The sequence below is a fragment of the Engraulis encrasicolus genome, chromosome 10 (assembly GCF_034702125.1).
Source record: "Engraulis encrasicolus isolate BLACKSEA-1 chromosome 10, IST_EnEncr_1.0, whole genome shotgun sequence".
NCBI classification, from domain to species: Eukaryota; Metazoa; Chordata; class Actinopteri; order Clupeiformes; family Engraulidae; genus Engraulis; species Engraulis encrasicolus.
In genome coordinates, this window is record NC_085866.1 from 8,862,098 (window position 1) to 8,872,097 (window position 10,000).

At 43.1% G+C, this 10,000-nt stretch overlaps 1 protein-coding gene across 1 annotated transcript in view; it reads right to left on the reverse strand.

Moving 5' to 3' along the window:
- The window catches only part of clcn6 (chloride channel 6), a 59,915-nt gene that overhangs the window by 31,247 nt on the left and 18,668 nt on the right, over nucleotides 1-10,000 (reverse strand). The window contains exon 19 of the mRNA XM_063209568.1: nucleotides 2,726-2,833. Coding sequence (XP_063065638.1) covers nucleotides 2,726-2,833 — 108 coding nt within the window. The remainder of the gene's footprint in view (nucleotides 1-2,725; nucleotides 2,834-10,000) is intronic.

Below are 10,000 nucleotides of genomic sequence, written 5' to 3' on the forward strand. Positions count from 1 at the left end.
ACAAGAGAAAATCACAACAAAGCACTCGAGTGCAACTGTCTGCCTGTTTGCCTGTTTTCTCCACACAATATTACATTACATTACATTAAATTGCATTTGGCAGACGCTTTATAACCAAAGAGACTTTCAAAAGAGGACATAATCATAGCCAACATCACAAGTAGATACAAAGTGCATAGGAAATATACAGAACAACAAGTGCATCTGGGTCAAAGACGTGCAAAATGGCATTGTCATTCAGTGTAACGGATGCCTTCTGCTGACTGTAACTGTAAAAAACATGACTCTTTTTATTTATTTATTGTTACAGGGAATTCATGAAAGCCTCGGTTGTCATCCATTCACTTGAAACAATTTAAAAATCATGTTTTTTTGCAGTTACAGTCGGCGGAAGGTGTCCGTAACACTGAATGACTAAGACGTCTTTGACCCGGATGCAAAGAAGGGTTAGGTAGGGTGTTTTCCCCCCCTCCACACACTGACCGACTGGTTCTCTGCGTAGCAGACTCCGCGTATGAGCAGGTTGACGAGCTGCGATCGCAGGATGAGGCCGTGGAAGGTCAGAGGCCGGAAGCGCTCCTCCATAGTCCAGTCCTCGCTGGGAGACTGGTCAGGGTACAGGTTGGGGTACGGCTGGTGCCTACAGGCCAGGGAACATCACCAGAAATCACAATATTACAATATTTTTAGTAGTTTATTTCCAGAATTCATGCTGCCCATTCACAAATGTTATCTTTTTCACGAATACTTACCACCACCATAAAATTCTAAGTATTTATTACGAAAATATTCATTATTAATTATTATTGTGAAAATTGCAATTTTCTTCTCCATGTCATTTTGAATTTCAAAAAAGACATTTTTAGCTGCAAAACCTACTGAAATGTGGTTAGACAAACTGGTAAATATCTGATCAATGATTAGCGAATACTCAAGAAAAGATCTAATTTGAGAATGGGCAGAACAGTTCCATCCTGGCCATCATCCTACACAGTGTACCTTTACCGCAACACAGTATCTTGGTTCAGAAAGTAAAATCTCTGGCATAATTTTGATGCTCTGAATCAGCGGTTCATAATGAGTACTCAAAAGACGAACAGTGTATGTAGCTTTCACAAAAAGTCCCGAAGTATCTGAAGTATCTCCTGCGTTTCCATTGTTTTCAATACAACAGTGCACACTACAAACTTTTCCTCTGCCACCTGTTGATCACAATTCAAGTTATATTTTGTCATTCTATCCATTGGATGTTGAATCCATAGGCAACTGCACAATGCGTTTGCTGCATTAAGTGCACCGCCAAGGTGTGAGGGGCAAGCAAAATTCTCCAGTTGGATAGTGCTCCACAGTACCGCCAGAAGCAGTGTGAAGAATCCATTACGGCAGCATTAATAAGCAGAGCTGAAGGACTTCATCTGAACTGAAGGGTCTTACTGATTGACAACCAGTTATTGACTCATCACCTCAATCCCCCAGCGTCTCATTAGGCCATTAAATATACATGATTACTGCCGAGCTGTCATCAGATCACATTCAACAGCCACTGTAGACTCAAGTGGTTGACATTAGTAAGGTGTAGTCTGTGTAGGTGGGTCAAAGACGTCCAACATGACACTGTCCTTCAGTGCTAACAGATGCTTTTGCTTACTGTAACTGTGAAAAACATGACATTTCAAAACATTTTTTTGAAAAGTGAATGCATGAAAGCCAAGCCAAAAAAAATAATTTAAAAAAAATCTCTTTTTTTGCATTTACAGTAAGCAAAAGTATCCGTTGCACTGAAGGACATGTTGGATGTCTTTGACCCAGGTGTAGGTCTGTGGTTGCAATGCCAAAACGCGTCACGTGACCTGAGGAAGGCCGACAGGCCGAAACGTTGTCACATTAAAAACTTGTTGAAACAACTCAAGAGTGTGCAGCACTTCTCTCCTCCTGCAAGTGTTTTACTGGTTGCCAGCACCTCTTTTTCTGGTGTGCGTTTTGCACCTCCACTCAGCAATGCCAAAACAAACATGCACCCACACCTATGCACGCACGGATGGCATGCCCGCACGCGTGCACGCAAACAAGGGAACAAGTGAAGGTGAACGGAATGCAGAAGGTGAATGAGTGAAGATAGAGAAAAGGGTAGAGTGTTTTGAGAATGATGAACGGGAAACCCAGGGGGAAATCATTGTGTACGAGTTGTCCACGTGCGTATATCTGTGTGCCTTTAGCATCTGCTGGTGTCTGTCTGTCTGCCTGTCTGCCTGTCTGCCTGTCTGTCTGTCTGTCTGTCTGTCTGTCTGTCTGTCTGCCTGTCTGTCTGTCTGTCTGTCTGTCTGTCTGTCTGTCTGTCTGTCTGTCTGTCTCTCTCTAGCATCAGCTGTAGTATGTCCTGTCCCTCCTCAGTGTACAGTGTGTGTGTGTGTGTGTGTGTGTGTGTGTGTGTGTGTGTGTACCTTCTCTCCAGCATCTGCTGTAGGATGTCTTGTCCCTCCTCAGTGTGTGTGTGTGTGTGTGTGTGTGTGTGTGTGTGTGTGTGTGTGTGTACCTTCTCTCCAGCATCTGCTGTAGGATGTCTTGTCCCTCCTCAGTGTGTGTGTGTGTGTGTGTGTGTGTGTGTGTGTGTGTGTGTGTGTGTGTGTGTGTGTGTGTGTGTGTGTGTGTGTGTGTGTGTGTGTGTGTGTGTGTACCTTCTCTCCAGCATCTGTTGCAGTATGTCTTGTCCCTCCTCGGTGGGCACTGCGGCCGCCTGCTCATCACACACGTTCCGCAGCTCGCTGGACGGGTACGACTTCATCGACTGGCACCGCCGACGCTGCTCGCCCGCTCGCGTTAACACACTCGTTTTCTGCAAACACAAACAGAGGGATACAGACACAGAGTACATAGTTATCAGTGTGTACTGTTAATCACACTGTGGACACTTAACACTTTATATTTTGGTGTGTGTGTGTGTGTGTGTGTGTGTGTGTGTGTGTGAGTGTTGTGTGTAAGTGTGTGTGTGTGAGAGAGAGATGTCTTGGCAAAATGTATGTAACAGTGAGCTATATATGATTATTGTATGTGTAAATACTGTATTGTCTATGTCTTGTGGGCAATGTCTTTATTTATGTATGTGTGTATGCTACTTGACACCTTAATTTCCCCCTGGGATCAATAAACGATACTCTACTCTACTCTACTCTACACTGGTACGGCTGACATGCTGAACTACAAAACATGCAACACGACACAACTTGAATCAAAGACAGTGTGTGAGTCAAAGTAATCCTTGACTGGTTGTCCGTGAGGAGATGGATTCAAGCATGCACAAGTGCTGGCAGTGTAGAGAGAGAGAATGAGAGCGAGGGAGGGAGGGAGAGCGCGAGCGAGCGAGCGAGGGAGAGAGAGAGAGAGAGAGTAAAAAAAATGAGATGTGATGTGACCTTCCCACCAGTGCGGACATTAACAATTTTAACACTCATGTCATGACGACAGACTGACCGTGCCAATCAACAGCATTGCTGAAGTCAATTAAGCCATGTGTGACCCAAACAGCTGCAAATCTATATTAAACATTAAATTAAACACACAAAAAATATATTTAAGAAGCAACTCCAGTTGTGAACAGCTGCTGCGAACCTCAATTAAATATTAAACAGTATGTTTTTGTGGACTTTTTGTATAAAAGTCATGTTTATGCTCCCCTGTCTCCTGTCAGTGTTTTGGGATGAGAACAGCTGCAACACTATATTATAATGTAAATGTTGACATATGTGATGCATAGCAATGCCCAGGCAACAAAAGAGGTCAACATCTGTGATGTGGGTGTGTGTGTATGTGTTTGTGTGTGTGTGTTGTGTGTGTACTCGTTATTTACTCGTTAATAACCCCTCTGCATTTGCTTGTGATGTTGGCTTGATTATGTCCTCCAAAATGTAATGTAATTGATTATGTCTGCCAAATGTAATGTAATGTAATGTAATAATGTAATCTGCACAACACAGCACTGAATACAGAAGGCTGTCTTGTGATGGGCACAATGCCATCATGGGAGACGAAGAGATACAAATGCTCCTGCGCAGCCATAAATATGATGAACTCGCACAATTAATGCTTCCTCCTGCACCCTTTTAATTGCATTTTTGTTAATTTAGTCTTGGACTGGTATGAACTCTTCGGCTCTCCATGCTTTGATCTTTTATCTTGTGCTTTTTATCCTCTTATTTCATAATTTGTTTTTATTTATTTTACTCTGTGTACTGGTCCCATTCTGTGTGAACTGGTCGGGAGCCTCATGTCCTTGTGCTGTGTTGACCCATGTATCTGTCTTTGCTGTTTTTATTTATTATCTGGTGACTGCTCTGAATGCTTTAATACCTGCTACAATCTCATTTCCCCTTTAGGGATAAGTACAACTTTAACAGGAACTTCCTTGAGATGTTGGATTGGAATATGAAAAGGTTCAATGTGACTGGAACGTGCTGCCTCAGAGGCTTGGTTTTTGTGCTGGTTTCAAGCACTGCAATTTCCTAAATGGTCACTCACACAGAGTCAGCTTGCCCTCCATGTCTGTTGTGTGCTAGATGGGAAAGTAGTTTAGTTTAGTTTATTTGATAGGGACAGATACATAACATGTAGGTTGCATAACAACCAAAATAGCAAGCATCATAGCATTTATAGCCAAAAGCTAATTTCCAATGCTCGTCCCTAGAAGGGCTTTTAAAACAATACAATAGCAGCAATAACAAATAAGACAAATAAGATAATAATATCATAAGAACAGCCTATACACTCATTCAGTCCAATCATTCATTTTTGAAACTTTCAATTTCATACTTAAAATTGGTGTATATTCTTCCATCCATCTCATGCATTCACTAAACATCAGTCACATTTCCTACCAATCCTACATCTGGTTCCTGGTGGACAGGAACGCTGTAGACAACCACCTCCACCTAGTGGACAACAGGGTGCAGTACGGTGAAGTGAACTGGTGCGGTGTGTGTGTGCGCGCCTGTGTGTGTGACTGCCTTGAAACAGATGTTGCTGTACGGGTGTGTTTACCTTTAACCCATTGATGCCTGATGTTGCGTTGCGCAACATTGGCCCTGGCGCCTGGAGCTGCATTACGCTAGCCTGATTATCATCGACTTTCAAATCTCTTCGAGACTTGGTCTGACCAAGAGCATAACAATTATCATTTCCCAAACAGCATTTCCCAAATGGCCTCCCTTGGTTTGCTAATGATTGTTTGCTTCCCAACGAAGTGCGAGGAGTTCCCGTATTTGCGGGAACTCAGAAAGTACTTGCATTGACTCCTGACCTGACTAGTAGCAACACTGAAGCCGGCCTGGCTAGCATTGCGCAACATTCAGGCTCATGAGATTTGAGACAACTTTATTAAAAATCTCTGTCTTTTTTTAAATGAATGAACACATTCTGATGAAAGGTGAGGGTCTTAGCGTTAAAATGCAACTTAGTGGGTATTTTTACGTGCTAGATATTTAGGTTTCTATAGGCGGAGGACAGATTTTCTTAAAAAGGGCTCAGGCATTCATCACCCTTTTTTGCAGGTGCCTTAGGCATCATGGGTTAAGGTGTTCTTGAGGTTAAAGGCCAACTTCCGATAAAACTCAGTTTTACTCACTCCTTTCGAAGATCGGACGGTCACCCCAAGTTAAACTCACTTGCAAGGCTCTCATAGCGGTGCGTCAACTCTCCTGGCTGTGTTTCCCGGTGTTTCCCAATTTACATCAATAATGCAGAGAAACGAGCGAATCACGAAAGCCTTTCTGTGTTTCGTCACGTCGAAAGAAGGCGTTGCCCACAAAGGTTTATATCGACCCATTTATCTAAAAACATGTCGAGTAATTTTTTTCTGCTTGTTTTCAAAACAAGCAACGTCTGGTGGTCCGAAACATAGCTTAGCTTAGCTATCAGCTGGTTGCTACTCTCAGGTACACACACAGCACAAAGCCTCATACATAAAGCCTGCTCACTCCGGTTGCTCCGTGCCTACAGCTCGCCTAGGGGTCGCTGTCGAAAGAGCACAGCCCTGAATGGAGCCTGCACGCCTCCGTTGGCGCCCCTATAGTGCAGTACCATCCGGGGAAGTGGCGACTCTGTTTCCCATTACATTCTCTCCCAAGGCTGGAGGACTGAGCCAATCAGAGACGCGTTTCTTTGAGAGCAGGAGGAGTGAGCCAATCAGAGACGCATTTCCACGAGAAACACGGAACACTCTCTCGTTTCTCCACAAGCCACCTTGCCAGCTTGCAAAAACGTCTTGAAACAAAGCAACCAGAACGTTTTTTAAAACAGGACCAACGCGTAACACATTCAATAACAATTGGGAACACGGCAATGTTAATTAAATTACGTTGAGAGGCGATCTTTAAGGTGTGTGTTCATGGCTGTGCGTTTGTGTGAAAGTACACTTGCATTTACCTTGAATATTACCTAATGCTGCAGGATGGACAAGCTTAAGGTGCGTGTGTGTGTGTATGCGTGTGTGTGTGTGTGTGTGTGTGTGTATGCGTGTGTGTGTGTGTGTGTGTGTGTGTGTAAGCGTGTATGGTATGTGTGTTACATGTACCTTGAATCTGATGTTGTTGCTGATGAGGATAGATATTGCAGTCGAGCTGAAGGCGTGTGTGTGTGTGTGTGTGTGTGTGTGTGTGTGTGTGTGTGTGTGTCTGTGTGTGTGTGTGTGTGTGTAAGTTGCATGCACCTTGAATCTAATGTTGTTGCTGATGAGGATGGATATTGCAGTCGAGCTGAAGGTGTGTGTGTGTGTGTGTGTGTGTGTGTGTGTGTGTGTGTGTGTGTGTGTGTGTGTGTGTGTGTGTGTGTGTGTGTGTGTGTGTGTGTGTAAGTTGCATGCACCTTGAATCTAATGTTGTTGCTGATGAGGATGGAAATTGCAGTCGAGCTTAAGGTGTGAGTCTATGTGTGTGTGTGTGTGTGTGTGTGTGTGTGTGTGTGTATGTGTGTATGTGTGTATGTGTGTATATGTGTGTGTGTGTGTGTGTGTATGTGTATATGTATGTGTGTGTGTGTGTATGTGTCTGTGTATGTGTATTAGTGGTGGGCCGTTACCGGCGTTAACGTGCTGCGATAATGTGAGCCTCTTGTCGCACGACAAAGAAAATATCGCACGTTAATCTATACTCAAAATATAGGTTTGGAGTTTGGGTATGCACGTCACCATAGCGCTTGATTGACAGACGCTTTCACACTGCGCTCCAGCCGCTTCTCCTCTCCACCTGTTGCTATCAGCAGAACTAAATATGAACAGGGTTTGCATGCTGAAAACATTCATCTCTCTGCCGTGGTAGGTGTTGTTTGAGTGCTTTTTCGTAAGTGGTAGATTAAAGAGACGTTATTGTTTGAGGTGAGACATAGAGAGACATTGTGTGAGTAGTAAGGCTGTGTTCAAAAAATCGATCCACGATCCAATATCGATTCACGTCCGAAAAATCCGATATCGATCCAAAACTTTGTGGATCGATCTTTTTTTGCGGAGGCCCATCCCTATATTCTCAACCGCGTCGGAAGCTCTCTTCAACATAAGCCTACACACTCATGCACAAATACACGGGGGCTTTTCCTGACAGTAGTGGCAGTTTTTACTTTCGACTATTCATGGATTTATTTTATGCATAGTGCAACCTTCCCGCGGCCCGCCAGGAGCTACATTACACCGCTTTCGGAAATGCCTGCAGTTGCGTTGCGCAGCATCGTTGTTATTTCGTCTGTCAAAGTTATAATAGCCAGAAGAACTTTGTCTGCATTAACACGGGGCATTTCGTGTGTAACACGCTATAATAGGTTCAAATACATTTCCGAGTAGTGTTATTGAGAAAAAACACGAACCCAAAATGCCATGTGATTGAATATCGGCAAACAAACCATTGTGGGCTACACGCGCTGGTTCCATTCATTTGAAACCTAAAAATGCCGTCGCTTCTTCTTTTAATAACAGCGAAGGAAGACACTTTGAGTTGGGATGGAGTGACGAGTTTTAATTGGATGACAAAGTAGATGATTTGTAGGCTGTTGAAATTAGGAGAAATTATTATCCCCGCCTTCTAACTTAACCTCCGAATGCGAGGATGGCAAGGGAGACGAAAGGGTGCTTTTCACATTCACACGCGTGCACAAGCATGCACCCATACAGATAAGAGAGCGTGGTGGGAAAGGATCAAATTACTGAGATTAACAGCTGCGTTACGTTAACTGCTTCTGAATTTCTTTATTTATTTGCGTCAAAGCGATTTTTTAGTGCCCATCTCCACGGTTGACTGAGAAATATCCACAGCTCTAAAGCAGCATCAGATTTCAGCGATATCTCTTCTCAGCGCTAGATTACCAGTGCGACATCCACTAATAATGTCCCATTACACAGACAACCTATAATCAATCTACAATATCAAACGTTTGCATAAAAACACTTCCTCACCACTTTCCCACCGTCAACACTCAACGCCCACCCACCAGGTCTCCCTGACCTGTCAATCAAACGGTCTGTCTGCGTGTGTTCTATAGGCCAATGCTATGCTGTGGTTTCGTCTGTAGCAGTATGTGTTACTGAGAGATTATATTGGCGGTTTATGGATTGTTATTTATATTAATTAGGCTGTTTAGGTTCATCATGCATAGTCTGTTGAATGCCATGGTGTAGGCCTAAGGCATTTATTTATTGCATTTATTAAATTTATTTAGGCCTACCACCTTTCTTTCTCATACCAAGTTTCCCACCTCTATCATACCAAGGTAGGCCTATTTCATGTTTGTATTGGCTGCTGAAGCTGATATAAGCCTATATGTTTTTATAGGCCATATACATTCATATAGCCTAGTTTGATGCATCATTACATTACACTACACTCACTACACTCATATGATGCTTTTTGTAGTTGTTAAAAGATGCATGAATGGGTTAAAGTGACAATCCAACAATACAATAGATCGATATCGAATCGGATCGAATCGAATCGTGAATCGAATCGAATCGTGGCCCTCTGGATCGAAATCGAATCGATCCAGCAAATCTGGATCGATTCCCAGCCCTAGTAATTAGCCTACCAGCCCGACATAGCCTACATTTCCTCACGCATTGCGTGGAACACAACCACTTCCAGAAATCTTGCCTGTGCCATAATTGCAAAACAGTCCGTGTGATATGCATTTTGAAGATTGTCAAACTGAAACTGTCAATATCTACTTTCGCTGAATGTTTGTGTAATTGTATTGCGATCACGCATTTGCGACTATTGAGATACAACAGGCGGTAATAATAAACCTCGCGGTTGTCGCGCTTGATTTTTTTTTTGCAAACTGAATTCATTTCAAGTTGTTACTCCTCTGGCATTCTAACTCTGAGAACAACTGTCGGGTTTAGGCCAAATCCCCGAAGGCCAGTGCTGTAGGTTCTAGAAATCCAGCCTGGAGCTGCTGTGGGCTGCTGTGCGCAGAGCTCCTCCCTCTCTTAAAGGAGCGGCTGCTCTTTTTAACAGTCAGTGGCAGATTCTCTCTTTTTCTTTCTCTCTCTCTCTCTCTTTCTTTCTTATCTCTCTCTTTCTATCTCTCTTCTATCTCACTCTCTTTCTTTCTTCTCTCTCTCTTTTCTTTATTTCTCTCTCTCTCTCTTTCTTTCTTTCTTCTCTCTCCTCTCTCTCTCTCCTCTCTCTCTCTCTCTCTCTCTCTCTCCCTCTCTCTCTCTCCCTCTCTCCCCCCCCCATTAGAAATGCTGAACTGTTGAGGTCATTTTGTTTAAATAGCCTAAATGTTTGATAGATTTATCTGCAGGCCTATTCGCCTATACAACTTATAGCGCTGTTCATTTTGAAATTTCAGTATCTTATAACTGTAAATGCTTCCCAACATATTCGACACACTTTACAAATATTGCAGTGTTTTTTTTCATCACCAAGGATCAACATGACCATTTTTTGAAGATGAGATGCATTTTGGAAAAAAGAGATGAGCTCTGGTCTAATGCGGCATCTGTCTAAAGAAACCCCCAAGTTTT